This window comes from Apis dorsata, unplaced genomic scaffold (genome assembly GCF_000469605.1).
Source record: "Apis dorsata unplaced genomic scaffold, Apis dorsata 1.3 scaffold_207, whole genome shotgun sequence".
Taxonomy (NCBI): Eukaryota; Metazoa; Arthropoda; class Insecta; order Hymenoptera; family Apidae; genus Apis; species Apis dorsata.
Window position 1 is genome coordinate 733,541 of NW_006263491.1, and position 20,410 is coordinate 753,950.

The 20,410-nt window shown below is 21.8% G+C and overlaps 2 protein-coding genes across 6 annotated transcripts; one reads left to right on the plus strand and one right to left on the minus strand.

The window, feature by feature from the left end:
• Nucleotides 1-3,503: 3,503 nt before the first annotated feature.
• On the plus strand, nt 3,504-12,394 carry LOC102676044. Its single transcript, XM_006615002.2, has 8 exons — nt 3,504-3,873; nt 5,343-5,417; nt 6,353-6,554; nt 7,504-7,621; nt 7,684-7,838; nt 8,361-8,562; nt 9,051-9,133; nt 12,060-12,394. Exons 1-8 carry the CDS (start codon nt 3,708-3,710, stop codon nt 12,292-12,294), a joined length of 1,236 nt encoding a protein of 411 aa, XP_006615065.1. The 5' UTR covers nt 3,504-3,707; the 3' UTR covers nt 12,295-12,394.
• Nucleotides 12,395-14,844: 2,450 nt separating this feature from the next.
• Nucleotides 14,845-19,955, minus strand: LOC102676465. 5 transcript variants are annotated; one of them, XM_031510141.1, is made up of 6 exons: nt 19,843-19,955; nt 18,494-18,568; nt 17,391-17,471; nt 16,433-16,560; nt 15,234-15,389; nt 14,845-15,120 (listed from the first exon to the last, which is right to left on the minus strand). In XM_031510141.1, the coding sequence occupies exons 2-6, from the start codon at nt 18,549-18,551 to the stop codon at nt 14,881-14,883; spliced, it is 663 nt and encodes a 220-aa protein (XP_031366001.1). In that variant the 5' UTR covers nt 18,552-18,568; nt 19,843-19,955; the 3' UTR covers nt 14,845-14,880. The 5 variants fall into 5 exon arrangements, with proteins under 5 accessions (XP_031366001.1, XP_031366000.1, XP_031366003.1 ...); XM_031510140.1 differs by lacking the exon at nt 19,843-19,955 and adding an exon at nt 19,769-19,838; XM_031510143.1 differs by lacking the exon at nt 19,843-19,955 and adding an exon at nt 19,322-19,539.
• Nucleotides 19,956-20,410: the final 455 nt, after the last annotated feature.

Consider the following 20,410-nt stretch of genomic DNA (forward strand, 5'->3'; position numbering starts at 1 on the left):
GGAATATGTTACCATATATTTATATTTTCATCACTAAAGAATTTGTACATATTATCGAATAAATTCGTCCATGATATAAGAATGCAATATTAATATATTTTTTTAACTCCTTATTTTCAGAAAATTATATAATTTATTTATTTATTTTTTTTTTTTACAATTCATTGCAGAAATAAGTGTGAAATCAATTTATGACGTAAGTAAAAAAATTTATCTTCAGTTTTTTATTTTCATATCTAACTTCTAACTTTAAGAAGCTGTATGAAATTGTAAAAATATAATCCAATTCAAGTTCAAGTTGCAATTGTCAAGTTTTATTTTCTAAATAAAACCAAAAAAGAATATAACTGTATTTATTTATTTACTTAATATATGAAAAAAAATTATTATCATTTATTATTAAATTAAAGTCATTATTACATCGAATCAATAATTGCAAAATCTCTGAATTTTTTAAACCAAATCTTTTTCTTTCATTTATTAATTTTTCTAAGAAACAATATCTCTTTGATCTCTTTTAATCAAAAATTTTCTCTTTCGTTCGTATATTTTTTTTCTAAAAATTAATATTTCTTTTAGATAATTACAAAAGTTTCTCCCTTCGATAATTACAAAACTCATAAATCTTTCTCTTTCACTGTATTTACTCTATAAGTCAATAATATATTTCCATAACCGCAAAAAATTTCAAATCAAATTAATCATCTAATATCTGTTCTTGACCAAATAATAACTACAATCAATCTAACGCAAACAATGTTATCTCTCATCTTTGATTGCTCTAAATGTCCAATTACCGTGTTTAGATATTTAGGAAATAACTCGTGGTTGAGGAATATTACCTATATTCATGATCGATACAATTAAATTTACTTCCAATTTACCTGCTAATTTGTCTTCAAACACTCCCTCTCTGCCCTTTTTTCTCTCTTTCTCTTCCACTCATTTTACGTAATTTCGCCCACGTCTCGAACTCGTAAATTCTTTACGAGGGCAGGCCCACGCACAAACGGACAAATCACGCGGAAGGAAGGCCGCCACTGTGCGAAATAAAATTTCTTCGCGTTTCTCCATTTCCTTTTACGGCCTATGCTTGTACCGGTTATAAAATTCAACGGCATGGTGGCGCCATGATAAAGAGGGGGATCCTTTTCATCGTCTTATTTACTCGCTCGAAACGATTTGCAACGACGATTCCGCGAAACATAATTAATTTTAATCCAAATGCTTTTCACTTTGAACGATATCTCGTACGACAAGTTGCAAACTTTTTTTAAAAAAAAAAGGGCAGACAAGAGCAAAATATTTAGCAAGGAATAAATAAAGAAATTTTCTTTGAGAGAAAAATAAAAATTTTCCGCCGAAATTCTTTTTATAAAAGTTAAAAAGCAATTCTTGATTTATATTTTTTCGAAATTTTTAAAGAATTTTATTAATTCTTTTTGTAGAATAGAAATCCCGAGATTTTTACTCTTCGTCACAAGTGTGCTCATTTTTCATTATAATATTATTCAGTATAATATTATTCATTTTTAGTTATAATATTATTTTACTTTAAAGTCTTTTTATTATAAATCTGTTTATTATAAATTTTTAAGTTGATTATTATTTATTGTATCATTCTTCTATAAACAGCAATTTGCAATTCGTATTTCTTATTTTAAAAGTCTCTATTTTTGATTTCATGAATTTGGAATGAATGAATTTCATATCAAACGATTTTTCATAAGAATAATAAGTTTATTCGATAATTGAGATTAAAGAACTCGAGATTCATTCATGGGTATTCTTGGTTTGATTTAAAAATTTATCATGTTTGTTGATTTAATAAAGTATTATTTTATACAAGATTTATTTCCGAAATTGTGAAATCAAAAATCAAAAAACATCATTATTTTTTATTACTATTTTTTACTATTATTTTTTATTTTGCACTTTTAGATAGACAAAAATTGAATTACAAATATTTAAATTTTACATTTATTGTTAAATAATTATTAATTCTTTTTAAATCATCTTTTTTTTAATCGTCACGTTGTAAAATACATCAACAAATTATTTATATTTGATATAAAATACGTCAGTACGTCATAAGTAAAATATGTTATAAAATAATGTAATGTAAAATGTATAATGTAATGTAAAATATATCAGTAAAAAATTAAAATCAAAATTAGAAAGAATTTTAATTTCGTTGTTGCAGATAAAACAATTAAATTATTCATAAGATTTTTAAAACAATAGAGTACAATTTTACAATTTTATTAACAAGAAAAAATCCTCAATCTGAAAATTCAAAAAATTATGAAATCTTAAGAATTTCCAAAAGAGGAAGAGGATCTTTTCTTGTAAGAATAATAAAAATTTGATTTGACAAATATATCTTATTATAATTAAAATATTTAATTAATTATTACTGATTATTTTTTTTTACATTCATGAAAACCAATTGATAAAACAATTTATATTAAGTTATATATAAATATTCAACTTGCATAATTTCAAGCTTTAAATTTAATATTATTACTTCATATTTAGTTACATATTATAAATTATAAATGATTCCATGAATTCGTGAAATTGGACACTTTATACGCAATTTAATTAAAATTTCGAGAACGTTAATAAATTGATATAGAAGATTAATTTTAAATAAGAAAAAAAAAAAAAAAAAACGAAAATTTTCAAGAATCTCACGTTTCCAGGTAACATCAACTCAAAGTAAAACAAGATGTAATACCTTTGATGTCATTATAACTGACAAGTCTTTTTGAAGAAAATACACTTTTTATAAATTTTCATCCGCTTTCATCTTGCTTATATCATAAAAAAGTTACATAAAGTTATCAACAAATATTCGATAAAATGTAGTGTCTCACAAAGAATTTGAATAAAAAGGAAAATTTATCTTTTCTTTAAAATTTTTACTCGAACGAAGGTATAAAATCTCATGCATCATCTACTAATAGCGCAAACATTGCAGTCCACAAACATGAAAAGATTAAAACCAATGTATTATAGAACTAAGAAGAAATTAAAACCAATACTTATTTTTTTTAAATATTGGTATTTTAAATTATTTATATTATTTTAAATTATTTTGAAAATAAATTATAATAATAATTTATATTTAATAAATATAATAATTATTTATATGAATTAATTATTAATAATTTATATTATAATAATTTATTTAAATATTTTTATAAAAATATAATCTCATTTTAATATTATTTTATCATTTCAAATCAATTAAATAAATTTCGCATATTTGCATAATAAAGTTCAATATATTAATAAAAAAAAAAAAACAAAATTTGAATTTGTCTCTTGCATAATTAACAAAAGTATAAATTTCGAATATTTTTGCTGATTAGCTGTATTTACATAAAATAATTCTCATATCGTGCACAAACTAACTCCTCGCTGTTATAACATCAAACAAATAACGAGCAATTAACGATTACTCGAGGCAATCAGGGAAAATTTCAGAGTATCAGGATCGTTGTCTTTCGTTCATGAAACATTTCTTTTCATTCTACTTTTTAAAAAATACCTTTCACGATATTATGTAAAAACAAAAAAGGAAAAAAGAAATCATCATTTCTTGTGATCCAGGTCGCAGTGGACCTGCTGATCTAATTTCAAACACCCTCTAGCACCCCTTTATTTATCGACAATAGTACAATCGTCGAGAATCTCTCAACATGTCTTGCGTACATTATCAGCAATCAAATCCATCGAAGGAGAGAAGTTACTTCGATGGCCAATACAGTAATCGTTACAATTTACCTCCGCAATATACACCGCGATCTGACAATTATAGAAATGCTACGTATCGTGATTTCGTGTCCGAGGCAGCCAATTCATTACGTAAGCATCAATTATGTTTCAAAGTTTGAATGAAAAAAAATTTTTGATTAATAATTTAACTCTTTCGAGACGAATTTTATAATGGTTTTGGCAGATTTGATATAATTACAATCGCACGAAATACAATAAATAGGTTAAAATTGAATCTGAATTCTCAAAATGGAATTATTATCTTGTTAGAAAAAATTGTAATAAATTTAAAATCCTCGAAAGAGTTAACAGTAAAATTTTTAAGAGTATTCTTTATAAATGGATTTTTCTGGAATTTTTAATCTTGTTACCCATAGATAGTAAAAAATAGTTTCAAAAATTTCTCAAGTAGATTTGCATTCTATGATTATGATGAAATTGCGAATTTTTATACAAATATATTTTTCATGTGTTATTTTTATTTTAAAATTTTATTTTAAAATATTAATTTTATTTGTATAATATTATGAACAAATTTAATTATATTTCGAATAAAATTACTAATTATGATATAATATGAAATATTATAATATTGAAAGAATATTTGTAAATATATTTTGAATATATTTACAATATAAATTTACAAAATATATACGATATATTTTATATATATTAATTAAATATTTCAACTTTTTTAGCTGTATAAAAATCCGCAATCTATTAATGATAAACTAATTACAATTATTGTAATTAAAATCTTAATTAATTTAATAATCATTAATCGTAGATAATTATACTTTTGATTGATTGAGTCAATAACTTATTTGTAATATGATTTGTAATAAATGTACATATTTTCGAAATATGTACATTTTTTTAAAAATAATACATATTTATTATTTATATATTTTTGAAATATATTTAAAATAAAGGATTTACTTTAATAAAATACAGTCTATAACTTTTAATACAATCTTCATTTCAAACAATTTATTTAATAATCTTTATATACTTTTGGTATATTTATTATTATATAGAATAATTAAAGATAACAACAACATGATATATAAAATTCTTTTTATCACAATTCTTTTTATTAATCAAGAATACTTAAAATATATAAATAAATTGTATATCAATGTATAAAATAGTTTAAATATCATTATTTTCAAAATTTAAAAATTTGATAAAGTAATTTTTCAATCTTCTAGAAAATTTATTGTTAACTATTTCAATTATATATTATTTGAAAAACTTTATCAGATTTTGTTTTCTTTGTATTTTATTTTTATTATATGACATGTATAATAAATATACATATCAAGTATTCAAATAATTACAAATTAATTGATCAATGGATTATTAATAAATACAAGATAAATTACAAGATTACCAGATTACTCTATGATGATTATTCGATTAATGATTATGATTATTATGCTTACTTTCAATTTGCTCGCTTAATTCTGTTACATTCAAAATAATAAAATTATTATATATGAAAAATATATTACACTTGAATTAATTATTTTTTTCATTTTTGCAATTTGTAATCTCAGGTTATTGTACCACAGGATGGAGAGATTTAGAGTTCCAAGGAAATCATGAAGGATTCAAAGAAACTCCGACATCAGGTAAAATAGTTAATAAAGTTTTCTCAAAAAAAAATTTACGATGCGAGCGCCTCCTTTTGTGGGTGGAGATATAAAAACACTAAAAATGTGTGAGCACATATAATCCGTTTGACGCTTTAAACATTTCGATGTCAATTACTGTATGTGTTGCTTATATTCCTGTTTTCGATTATTTATGTGATATATCATAGTATTTAAAATATTTTTTTATTTGTGCTGCTTTTGACGTGATTAATAAAAATTTTTTTTGATTTATGATAACATTAATTGAAAATTTTATTATAAAGAAGTTATTCATCATGATATACAGAGTCCATTAATTTTTGAAATCTATTGTACAGGTCAAAAGGTACAAACGTAAGTTTTTATCAAGTTATGGATATATTTTTAACAAAATTCTTAATTGAAAATTTTTATTACAAACGAATCTCACTAATGATAATATATATTATAGAATTCATTAACGTTTGGAGTTTAAACATTAACCTCAAAAAATCATACAAACATAAATTTCTATTAAATTATACATATCTTTTGTAATGTTTAATAATATTATTTAAAAATTTTTTTCTAATCGTATATATTAATGATGATGTTTCGAGTAATTTGATTATCAAAATTCAAAAGTAGATTCTTATGAAGTTGTAACAATTTTTAGAACATAGTATAATTTTTGAAATAATTTTTCACATACAATGCTTTTGACAACAAATTATCTATAATAAAATTATAATATGTAATGATATCCATATTATAATTATTTATGCGAAAAATAATTAATTTAATGATGATGAATAATTGATGAATTAATGAGTAACATAACCTCAAGAAAAAGATATAATTTCTTCTAACACTTTATAGTTGTATTATACACGATTCTATTTAAAAATTTTTTAAATATATAAAATATTAAAAATTTTCATTTATTTTGTTAGGAAGAGTTGAACCATCTTATGGAGACACTCGATTACAAGTAGGAAGGACTGCACCGATCTATAAGCAGGACACAACAAAACATGGGGATGCGACCGTAATGGAGAAGATACAAACGAAAATGAAATTCCTCGAGGACAGCAATATTGTGATGCAAACGCGTAATCAAAATCTTATCACCGAGAACAAAGCCCTCACGGCTCAGTGAGTATATTAATACGTGGACAATGGATAAATCTTAATCAATATTCTTCTGGTTTGCATCTGAATACATGAATCAATTGAAAAAAAAAAAAAAAAAAAAAAAAGATAGAAAGAAAAAAATCGAAAAATACAAGACTTCGTTCTCTTCTCCTTTATCATTATTTGCATCATTAACTATAAATTTTCTCTATTCTTCGAGAGATTTCCATCATTAATTTTATTATATAGGATATTAATATAATTGTGAAATGAAGAATCTAAAGATCAAAATAAATATAAAAATTAATATAAATATCGATTAAAGTTTATTTACTAAGTTATGATTATGCATGTTTATGCATTACAATTAAAGAAGCAGCAAAGTTAAATAAATATTTAATTCGTCCTCTACTATCGTAATGAATATTTTATTTTTGATATTTTACATATTTTTGCATATTATGTCTTAAATTAATTTTTTTACATCTATTATAAATATATAAACATTCATAGTTATGAATAAGTGAAATTAATTCAAGCTTAAGAAATGATTAATTTTGCATGAAATAATCTGAGAATCATTAAATATATTGAATTTAATTGATAATTGATTGATTTATTTTCATATTAAAACAATATTTAATTAAATCTTTGAATAGGAACACAATTTAAAAACCTCATTAACAATTTTTCATTAATAACGAAATCTCTTTGAGCACATTATTCATATTTTAAAATCTACATAAAAAAGAAGACGATGAATCATGTTTCTTGATTATCATTATTTCATATTTAAATCTTATGCAATATTACCATCTCTAAATTTCATTTTGATTCTAAACTTAACGATTAATAATTAAATATATTTTTTTTTTCGTATTTTATTACTAAATAGCAATATTTTCTCTCCGAGAATCGAAAGAAAATAGCGTTGAATAATTTTTGATCCTAACTATTCTTCTTTTGTTAGATTAAAAGAGGAACGGAATGAGATAAAAAGATTAGAGAAGAGGCTGACGTTGCTTCGAGAGGAGCTCGATTTTGAAAGATTGAAGATTGAGGAGATGAAGAAAGAAGCAGAAGATGGAGTACGAATGTCTAAAAGCGGTTTGATTTCTTCTAGAAATTACATTTCAGTTCGATCTTTCAGAAAAAACAAATGTCAATGGGTAGAACTACCGAAACATCAACTACGAATATCATACATAAAGCTGATCGTGGAGTGCAAGTCTGGGCAGTATGCATGGGTTGTCAAAGGAAATTAGAAAGTTGTGAGAAACAACCTCCTACTGTCACAATTACGAAGTAAATACGTTATCTTTTATGTTGTTATTCTCCCTTTTGTATTCAATAATGCATTTGTTCAAACAATTCGAAGTATATTAAAGAAAAGATGAAACAATTGATTTTAAATAATGTTCATATTGTAGAAATATATCTCGAATCTAGCTTTGAATTGTTTGAGTAATTTTTTATTTTGAATATAGTATTATAAATGAAATAATAATTGCTAAGAGCAATTGTGCAATTCTCAACATTTTTAATTTTTAAATATATATTTATAATTTTAACAAATGATGTATAACAACTGATTAATTTCAAGCATAATTTTAATATCAAAAATTAACAAAATATATTTTTATGTTTATAGAAAAATATAATAATTCAAATATTTGAAAAGTGAGAAAATGATAAAATATTTAAAGAATTGTATGAAAAGATAAATAAGTATCTAAGTATATTAATGCCATAATACTGCTAATACTATTTCACTGATAATCATTATTCTCAAGTGTTCGCATTTTTAAAATGATATAATTGCAATAGATCAGAATTAGAAGTATTGGAAAAGGATATGCAAACTCTTCGAGATACCATAATTGCACGAGAGGAAGCATGGGATAAGGCAATGGAACGAGAACATAATTATAGACAACAGTTGACAAGATTAACCACAGAGACGATCACAGCTCGTCATCTTTCGGAAACACGCAACGAGGAACTCAAAATTGCGACAAACACATTATTGGTAATGGTGTTAAGATTCATTAAATGCATGATCTGTAAATTACGTATATATTATAAATGCACATCATGATTTATATGTTATTTAATTTATTTAATTTTTATTTATTTTTATTTTAAATAGTTATAATTTACTTAATTTTTATTTCTTTTTTTATAAAAATTCCATTGACATATTGATAAAGTTGTGATTGAAATAAAACCGAACATAATAATAAATAATTTTAAAAATAATAAAAAAAATAGATAAATAAGTATAAGTTTATTAAATATAAATATAAAATGTAGTTAATGATCATGTGGTGTTACATACCTAATCCTATATCTTCTATATGATTAATATTCCAAAGCAGTATTGTATTTATTTATATTATTCATATTCATGTGATAAATAAATTAACTAAAAATTTGGAATTTTTATGTATAAAAACATTGTATATAATATGTATATTAATAATTCGAAATAATCAATCATGTTTAATTCAATTTCAGGAGAAGGAATCGGAGTTGAAGTCATTACAGAAGGACAACTTGTACCTGAACAAATTAATCGCGAAACTGTACAATTACCAAAGGTGAACAATATCACTTTATTTCTCTTATATCGAGAGTAGACACAATTTTATGCTCGTTAAACTTCAATTACAACTTCAATTTCCTCTAATGTCGAGAACTTCTGACAATTAATTTCTTGAAATAACGCGATGCAATAAGGTAAAAAAAAATAAAGAAGAAACGAAATATAAATCAACAGGAATATTCGTTAGAACAATAAACAGAGCATGAACAAGAAAAAGCGAATAAAAAAAAAAAATCGCAAGACATAGAGTCATTCTCACTTTTTGTCGGAGAATATAACATAGTATAGTAATCCTTATCGGTTAAAGCGGGATACACTCTCCGCATTTTAGTCGTTTCATTAGCGAAACATTCTCCGGAATGTACCGTCGAGAATGTCGCTTCTTCGTAACGAGAAGAGCGAGCTTTTCTCTTTGCGCCAGACAGTCGAAGATTTCCCTTCGCTTGTCTCTTCCTACGTGCAATAGTAATTTTCTATATGTATAGCATAATTTTAAGACATTAATTCCTTAATGTTTGTGGCCAAGTCTTGCATGAGAAATACAATTGTAATTTAATTATTTATTTATTTTTATGATAATTTCTGTGAATTCAAAAATTATAATATATATTATTGTATATACATATATATAGCTATATAACGTGATCCGAAAATTAAGACATTAATTTAAGATATTAATAATTAATTTCATATCTTACGTAATAAATGATACAATTTATATAAATATAATTTACAGTAATAGTAATATACGTAGTAATTAATTAATATAATAAATAGTTTAATTTATTTTTCTTTATCATCATTTTTATAATTTATGTAGAAAAATTGCGATATATATTATTGTATTGTATAAATACAATGGAATTTCTATATTTTCTAAATTCAATTGGTTACATTAGAATCAGTTTTAGAAATTTTGTCATTCTGTTTAATATTTTTTTATTCTTCCTTTTATCTATTCCTTATTTATTACTTATTTATCTATTTCTTTTATTTCTATTCCTTTCTTCTTCCAAAAAAATCTTATTATAATATCTTAAAAACCATGATGTTAAATTAAATTTTAATATATCTGATTATAAATTTTAAATGGTAAAATTGGGTAATAAAAATTATTTAATTGCTTAATGAAAAATTAAAATAAGTTAAAAAATAATCATAAGTTATTTATATATTTTGCAGAATGAGAGAGAAACAATTAAAAGAAAGAAAGAAAAATTATTGTAATGATAAACTAATTATTTTAAAAAAAAAGTTAAATTTATGATATAAAAAAAATAATCTATTACTATCAACTTATATATAAGTAAATTAATATCTGATATCATAAGGAATAAATGATTTTTTTATGATTTATTTTATAATTTTTTTTTTATCATTTTTTTTTTAATTTTATTAAAATAATTTTACCACTTTATATATATATTATTGATTGGAGTTACATTTTTTGGCATGTTCATTTAAAAATTTAATATTTGTTACCAAAGATATTGCATGATTCATTTTGTTATCTTTTCGATAAAAATAAATTTCTATTTAAATTTTTATTTATTTATTAACTTGTTTGAAGTTGAAAAATCAATTATTCTATTTTTTTATTTTTTTTTTGTAGTTGAAAAAAAATTAATTCTATATTTATCTAATTCGATATTCGTCTGTTCTTTAAAAATAAATTAATTAGAACTACCAAACAAATTAAATTGATTGGTTATATTTTTTTGTTTCCGCAATTATAAAATTAGAATTATAAATAGTATAATATATACTTTTTAACTAAATTAATATTTTTTTATTCAAATAGAAATATAACTGTACATATATATAGTAGTATATGTAATTATTTTCATAATAATATAATTTTATATATGTAGATATGTATATTTATATTTATATGTGTATTATAAGATGATAATTTTGATATTAATGATGAGTATAAAAATTCTATTAAATTTGTATCATGGATAAGAGAATCTTTTCGTTACAATAATTTTCCAATCAATGATATTAATTAATTAATAAGTTATAAATTATTAAATTATAAATTGTAGGTTATATATACAGTAATATATATTATGTATATATAATATGTCGAAAATCTTATACAAAATTGTATTGATACTATTCATTCACATTTCGTAATCAATTTTACAAATGAGAAATATGATTTGATATTTATTTTTGCATTATATAATATTTACATTATATCAAAAATACAAATCAATTTTTTCACCAAATTGCAAAGTTTGTTAATGAAGAAAATGAAATCAAGTAAATATAAATTATAAATAAAATTATAAAATTTTATAACTTACAATTTATAATCTATTTGTTAATTTAATATTGTTGATTCATAAATTATTTTACAAATACAAAAGAATCTTATTTATCCAACTATTTATGATCGATGTTTAATCTTTTTTCTTAATCTCTTCTCTTATATAAAAACATTACAACAAAATTTTGATTGATATTGTTGATTCATAAATTATTTTACAAATACAAAAGAATCTTATTTATCCAACTATTTATGATCGATGTTTAATCTTTTTTCTTAATCTCTTCTCTTATATAAAAACATTACAACAAAATTCTTGAAAATTACTTTTCAAAAATATTTCTTAAAAGTGCTCTGAGAATGAAAATTATTTTTAATTATTCTGAATATCAACTTATGCAAAATATTAAACTTTCTTAAATATATATTTGCTCTTATATCAAAATATATATTACATCTGTTATTATCGTTATAATTTATTATTATAAAAAAATTTGAAATATTTTAGCATATTAATGAAAATTTAGCGAAGAAAGTTAATGGGTTAAATATGAACATCGATTAATGCAGCCTTTCGGAGTATTTTATTCTTGGAAGAGACACCAATATTTCTTTTATAAAAGGACTGTTTGACTTGTAATTACAGGGGACAAGAGGGATGTCAAAGGAACATTTTGGCAGCTGAATTAAATGAGAAAGATCAAAGATTTATCGAAGAAATCATTCGACGAATAAATGGGAAAAGTAAGCAGAAACCAAAATCAAAAAGTTGCTGTTCGGAGAAAACAGCACATTGTTGCTCTCATCAATCTACTCCTCGTGAGAAGACTTCAAGATCCGCAAAAGATCAGACAGGTTATTCGAAAGAAATGAAACGGTAATGGTGACTTTATATAAAAGTCTTTTACAACGTCTTTTCAAAATCTTTTATTGAAAATGAAAAATCATAAATTTGTACATATAAAAAAAAATTTTTAAGGACAAACTAAGTTTTAATTTCGTTAAATAATTATTTTTTATTATTTTAATCACCATTTAATCATACAATATGTATACACACCTTTACGAAAAATATTTATGAAAAAAAGAATTACTTTTCTAATATGTATAATAGTACATATGATAATACATATATTTATATTTTCTATATTATCGACTGTTGAAATATTACTATTGATTAATTAAAAACAAATCTTTAAAATAATTTTAAAAATATTGAAAATTATAATATTTAAATATTTAAATTAAATTTTTTTTCATAGATTATATATTTGCATAATTTTTTTTTCATGTCTGACTGATGCTACGTGATAAAATTTGAACAATGTATGCATGACTTTATCAATTTTTGATTCATGTGTTTTTTGATCATATCTAACTAACATCATGTTATAAACGATTTTTTATCTTTAAATTTTATTTTTAAATTTTATTTTTACATATCCTTTCATTTTGATTTTTAGATGTTTATTTCAGACGTTTTGCAATATTATATTGATGACAAGATTTTTACTTCAAAAGTAATTTATAGGATATCGATTTAATTAACAGTATAGATTTCCACTTTTTTTATTCTTTAGTTTGTTTAATTTCGGTTGTTATAATAAAATATAATAGAAGAAAATTCTTTATATGATGATAGAGAAAACTTTATATATCAAAATAAAGATCAAGAATCATTGGTACAGATTAAATATCTTTTATATTTGCATCTGTGATTCTTGTGTGATGAATAATATTATTTTTTGTTTATTTTATATCTATTGCTTATTACTAAGTCGATAATATAGAAATCCTTATAACTAAATCAAAATATCAAAGACCGATAATAAATATTAATTCAACACAGAATATATTTTTTGCAATTGCAATGCTTTTTCTTAGGAATTTAGGGATCACTGTAGATATGTGCATATAAAATATATTTACATGTAAAAATTAATTTTTTACAAATTTATTTTTTTAAATATTTAACTTGTGGCGCTATCTTTTGTGATCAAACTTGTCACACATTATTACCAACAGAAAAGAATTTGAGTATGCTCTTTAACTATCATCTCTTGTTTAAATGTTAAACTTTTTTTATATATAATCATCGATAGTGAATTCAATAAATCCAATATTTTATAAAACTTTATATTCTAAACATTGATCACATAAAAATTCATGGTATTTTAAGTTTTTACATTTTTTTATGACTTACTATGACTATCGTAGAAATTATACGAATTATCAAATATAAAATAAATAAATAGTTAACGAAATTTTCATTTATTAAAAATTTGAAATATTAAAAATAATGTTCAAATAATATTAAAATATTAAAAATAATGTACTCTACAATTAAAGAAAATACAATACGAAAATTAATATTTTATATTGTTTTTTAATATAATTATACAATGAAGTTCAAATAATTGCTCTCAATACTTTATTACTCAGAATATAATATTATTTATAATAGTTTTAACAAATTTTTTAAAAGTAAAGTAATATCATTTCATTCAAAACATTTTATTACAATTTAATATTAATAATTATAAATTTTATATTCAAAATATAAACCATCCAAATAATAACCATCATATACAAATGTATAGCAATTATGCAATAAATTTTCAAAATTATTTATTTAGTGTTTTTTATAATTCACCCTTTTTTTACTTTTTATATTTATCTTTTATATTTATTTTTTGTTATCATTTATGCTGCTGCTAATAAATAATTACTCGATATTTCCTTGATGGAAGAAATATTTAGAATCATTTCTTCTATATATGCATAAATTTCATTCAATGTAATAAAACGTTCATTTTCATAATAAAATCGAAATATCAAAATGTTGATCCTTTTTTATAGTATTTTTTACCTATTTTATTTTTTAAAAAAAAATTCAAAACTCTAAGACAAATGTGTAAATCATCAATTTTATTATTTTAAAATTTTTTTTAAAGGAAAAGAATAGAAAAATTTTAAAAGAACATTAATTTTATCATTAATAATACTATTTTGTATTATTATATTCCTTACAAGATATGTATGTGTAAAGCACATTAAATAAATAAGAATGAACACAAAAGATATTGAATAAAATTGATTTTGTTTCTTATCAGAAGTCAAATGTGATTATCAAAATTTTTAATTGAAAATTAATAATAATATTTTGATTATTATCTTTCTTATCTCAAAAAAATAATTATAAAATGAAGTATAAATTATTATAATTATTATTCATTTATATATTTTTATATATTTTTGCATAAAACAAAAATCCAATACTTTTATTATTCTCTTATGTACAAGAAGAAAACCTTTATAAATTAACATGTTAATTGGCAACTATTTGCTTGAACTCCTTTATAAATTCCTTAATGATAATGAATTTATGTTTTTCACTATTTACTTTTACTATACGTATATATATTCTTATTCATAATTTTTATTAAATATTTAAAAAAATATATTTCCTAATAATTATAAATAAATTCTTCAGTTTTTTTTTCCTCTATGGCACTTTGTGATTTGTATAATTTTTTTAAATCAGAAATAGTACTTTTATTGCTATTTAATTCTGGAGGTCGTCCTATCCTTTGAGTTTCTACAAATAATTTGTTTTTTTCGCTTGAAATATTTTCCACAGACGCTTGATCCTCGGTTGATTTTGTCATTTCTTTGCTCCACTTTGTTAACCATTCATTGCCTATAGTCTAAAAGAAACAAATGATACGATCATTATATTTTGCTTTTGGTTTTTTTTTTTCAATTTTCAAAATTATATCTTGTCAAGAATGAGGGAAAAGAAAGAATTATTTGAATTTACTTTCTTATTATCGTTCTCCGATGCAATCACCTTTAACTTCTTCTCCATCGTATCTAATTTTTCCAATTCTTTCCGCAATTTACGTTCCAATTGATATTTAGCCACCGCTTGAGCTAGTGGACCCAAGTCTCCTTTCACTGCTGCACTGAGCATCGCCTGTATGAAGATAAATAATTATGACAAATGGATTATATATTTAAAGATAAAATAATTATTTAATTATTAAAAATTAATCAAATAAAGTAATTATTAAGTAATCAAGAAAATTTTGTTAGTTTTTTGCAATGGAAAAGGAAAATTAAATGTAATAAATATGCACAAAGTATATAATTCGAAATATTTCTATTATAAATTTCTATCCAACTTTAAATTTCACCAATTATTTATAGAATAATATTGCAGGTTTCATAAACGATTTTTTATTTTATATTATATTTTATATTATATTATTTATTATATTTTTTATCATAAAAAAAAATAACAAAAGTTTCTTAGTTACGTAATGTAATTATGTGATGGCTCATAAAAATATTATCTTATAAAAAAATTGACTCAAAAAAAATTTTGATTTTAATGAGAACATAATAAATGTAAATATATGAAAAAATTTTTTTCCAATGAAAACTTTTTTTCAGCAGTTAAATTTAAAATAAATTTTTAAAGTTCTAGTATCTTTTCATGTTTTGAATAAAATTTTGTCTGAACGAAATAAAATAATAGAAGATTGAATTTGAACATCATATAATTTAAAATTTTATCCTAAGTCAATATTTCAGAATTATGCAGAATTTTAAAAAATAAAAAAAAAGTTTTTGAGCGTTGATTTCATTTTTGTTAAATAATATTCATATAAAAAAATTGCTTCACATATAATACAAAATTTCATTAAAAATAAAAAATGATTCACTAAAATAGTATTAAAAAAATGTTCAAATATTTTCATGAGCCATTCTATGAATACGTATGAATAAAAAAAAAACACCTTACCAATTTTAATGATATTAAAATGTATTGTTAGCGAAAATTGATGAACGTTGATTTTCATTTCATTGATGTTTTTGACATTATGTCAATTTGACAGATGAGGAACACATTAAGTTGCGAAAATGAAGAATGGATTAAATATAATTATTAAAAATGAAGAATTAAGTATATATAATTATCGATAATTACCAATTATTTATTAAAAAAATACTCACATCTCGACGTCTTTTAGTATCTGTATTACCAATGGGTTCAGTTTCCATTTGTGGTCCTAATTCAAATAACATTTGAAAATCTGCATGTTCGCCAAGCCGGAAACCAATGCCTATCCGCGAATCGGTACCTATTGGCATAAATAAAAACAATTTTAATTAACCAAGTTTACAATTTGTATTAAATTGCAATTATATACAGTATATTAATACTTATATTCGCATTGAATTCAATTTTAGAAAATCGATTCTAGATGTCAAAGTAAAAATTAATATACAAAAATATTAATTAAATCTTATTTATTTAAATTATAAACAATTTAAATTCACGATTATTTAAATGAAATCACTTTGTTTCTCATTTATATTCATATAATATAATCATATTTCATATAATATAACTGATTATAATTTAATAAATAAATTTCAATAAACATCTTTTTATATGTTTAGTATCTATAATCAATCATCGTATCACGAATATTATATTAATATTGTATATATATGTATATTTCTCTCTTTAATTAAAATGTTTTATTTATTATTTTTTTATTTTAATATTTTAAACTATATTGAAATATTTGAATATTTTCAAATAAATATTTTTAAATATTTTCAATATTTCAATATTTTAATTTTCAATATTTCTATATTTTTTATCTTTTCAGTAAAAGAAGATTCTAAACATTGTAGAAATATAAAATTTGTTTTTCTTAATAAATGCAAAGAAAATAGAAATTCTTGAATGTTTTAGAATATTAAATAAGATACTTTTAATAAAATCTAGAGAGAGTATAGAGATAAGCTTGAAAAAGCGAAACACGACTAGTCAGTGAAAGTGGTACGTATTCGCGTGACGACGATAAAACATTCTTGATGTAAATCATGCCTGAGAATGTTTTATTTTCATTTGTATTTGAAAATAGCTAGACATGAGCAAGTTGTAACTTAATCTCGTTACCTTTCTTGATTGGTGGAATGTTGGAATAGATCAATGAAAGTATTGTTGGCAATTCTTCCGGGATAACAAGACATGTTGCACCTGAAACAATTAAATAATGTTTCTATTATTATATAATTATGTCTATTATTATGTTATTATTTATTATTTAATTTTATTTTTATCTTATTTATTATTTATTATTTAATCTTATTTTTCAATGAAGATTTTTACCATATTATCAATCTTTATATAATAATCATTATTAATAATTTCATAATAATTATTTTGGAACGAATCTTTTCTTTAATTATTTATTAATTAATTTTTGTCTTTTTTTTAAAAATTTATAATACTAAACTGAAAAAATAGATCGAATTTGAAATTTATATGCTTTTAATCATATTGAAACTTATGTATTTAATTTAATATGTACTTATAATTTTTTTAAATGGAATATACCTAGTTAATTCTCATAATTTTTGCTTGCTTGTTGCGAAGTTATTTCTCTTTAATTGAAACTAAAATTCAATTTTTTAAAGCACACATCTAATTCTAGAAAATCAAGATACACTTCAAAAAAGAAAACATTAATGCTGTTTTCTATGTTATTGAAAAATGCTTTTTCTATCTTTTTTTACTAGTAAAACTTTCTTTTCTAAAAGAAACCGTTAATTATAAAAATAAATATAAATTTTTCAAAATATCTATATCCCCACATTACTGTCACTTTTGTAAGTAATGAATTTGAATTAAGTTAAATATTATTTTCTAAGCTAATATAAATATAAGCTATAATTAAATATAATAATAATATAAATTTCTTTGTAAAAATTTTTTGTTTTTTATTTTTTTTTCAAAATCCAATTTCCAAAGTTTTTTATTTTTCTCGTTATGTGCTATAACAAAATATTTAAAAAAAATTTAATTAAAATCTATGAGGTACATTGACATATTTAAATATTTATTGCAAATATATTCTATTACTTTTGTATTTTTTTATAAATATTTATAGATATTTTTTCCTGTAGATTATAATTAATAATTTATGAGAAACAATTTTTTTATTTTCTGTTGAAAATAGGCGAAGGACGGAATATATGTAATGTATAATCATCACTTACATTCATAAAGAAGCATCAGGATACACAATTTCACTAATACGCTTGTCGTGTTCGACATTTTTCCATCAAATAGACCTACACACATGGAAATTGCACGATTTTCATTCTGTAAATCTTTCACTTTTGATTGAAATCTTCAATTATCGATTATGCTTTCTTAAATCTTATTTAGGGATAAAATAAATTATAACATTATAAATGACAGTAATTATTTTAATAATCGCAATCAATTATTTTCATAATATTCTTGAAATTAATTAATTGTAATAATTAATATTATATACAATTCGGCAATTCGAGATTTTTATTTGCATTCGTAATTTTAATTTTTTTTTATGAAATCATATTTTTGTAATTTTATTGATAAAAAAAACACTAATTAATTAAAATATATATAAATACATATATATATATATAAAATAAATAAATTAATTTAAAATCGATAAATGAATCGATATTGTAAATTTAAATGTATTATATTAAATGTATAAATTTAAATCTCTTTTATTTTTATTTCATCACTTATCACTTATCACTTATTTTCACTCAGTACATTTTTTTTCTTGTCACCTATGGATTAAAAAATGTCAATAAAATATGGAAGTGAATTCGAATTACCAAATTTAAAAAAGCTTTAATAACTTATACGATTAAAAATTTTATACTATTTCTATAATTAATCTCGAACTGATTAAATTTAAGAAGAAATTATTATTGGCCCATAAACAATATGAGTTTTAATACTATAGATTTAGTTACTCACAGATTTTTTTCTAACAAATTTCATAATGTTTAATGGTTATAAATCATAAATTATATTTAACATATATGCACGATAATATATTTTCTTTTTCTCATACTTTGCTTAATCAATCTATATTTGCTTAAACTAATTTTCTAATTCATTTTTTATACTTATTTTATTATAAGAAAATTATACAGTGAATACACAATTTTACATTGACTCTCAACTTATGCCGAAAATTAATATTTTTAACTTCGCATTGTTTGAGGGCCATCTGTAATTGATTTGGTGAACTTTTTTATTATCAACATTAAAACAACACTGATGGTAATCTTTTCTTTCTTAAAATTCAAACGAAATCATATATTAGAAATTTTTCATAGAAATTCCACAAGCAATGTTAATCAAATGGAAATTAAAAAATTTCGTATCTTTTTCCGAACACACTATCACATAATGAAAATCAATATAGGAAAGAAAGTGATCGAATAACGATCTAAACGTTCCGAAGATGCAAGATCTCGACTCACTGATTCTCGATCGATCTCGACGAGTGCGAAAATGATCACCAACTAAACGTATATCTGTGGCTTTTAGTACTTACATGAAAGTGAAATCTAAACGTCTGGCAGGTAACGGGACTTTGAGCCGAGCTATGGCACGTCGCGCGCGCGATCGAATGCAATCGCGTTTCTCGACAGTCGGTGCGAGAAAGAGCTCTCGAAAAAAGTGTTCAAGTGAAAGGAGATGTCGGATTGGGGATCGAGGTCAAAGAGACTCAATAGATCGAGGATGAACTCTCTCTACGTTTCCTTGTTATCCCCCTCCATTTAAAAATATTTGAATAGTAATAAATATTATATTTTAATATAGATAGAAACAATTGGAAACAAAATATGATTTATATAAATAATATATTTATGAAAGATCTTTGGAAGATTTCGATTCTAAAGATCGAAATTTTATATGAAAATATCGATTAAAATTTGTTTATTAAGTTATAAACAATTTAATTTTGGATTAAAAATGTTTGTCTGTAGATAAGGAAACTGTGCAATATTAGCTGTGCATATATTGCATTGTTATTTAAAGTCCTTTTAACGGAATTTAAAAAAACAATGTATTCATATTATTTTACATTAAAGAGGGAAAAAATTAAAAATAAGAACAAA

What these genes read in the sequence shown, in the direction of transcription:
- LOC102676044 (XM_006615002.2), top strand. Translation starts at nt 3,708, where the DNA reads ATGTCTTGCGTACATTATCAGCAATCAAATCCATCGAAGGAGAGAAGT. An exon ending in CAAAGAAACTCCGACATCAG is followed by an intron (nt 5,418 to 6,352) that starts GTAAAATAGTTA and finishes TTATTTTGTTAG; the next exon opens with GAAGAGTTGAACCATCTTAT. An exon ending in AGAAAGAAGCAGAAGATGGA is followed by an intron (nt 7,622 to 7,683) that starts GTACGAATGTCT and finishes TCGATCTTTCAG; the next exon opens with AAAAAACAAATGTCAATGGG.
- LOC102676465 (XM_031510138.1), bottom strand. Translation starts at nt 18,578, where the DNA reads ATGTGTGTAGGTCTATTTGATGGAAAAATGTCGAACACGACAAGCGTA. An exon ending in CCTGATGCTTCTTTATGAAT is followed by an intron (nt 17,472 to 18,493) that starts GTAAGTGATGAT and finishes TAATTGTTTCAG; the next exon opens with GTGCAACATGTCTTGTTATC. An exon ending in ATACTAAAAGACGTCGAGAT is followed by an intron (nt 15,390 to 16,432) that starts GTGAGTATTTTT and finishes ATCTTCATACAG; the next exon opens with GCGATGCTCAGTGCAGCAGT.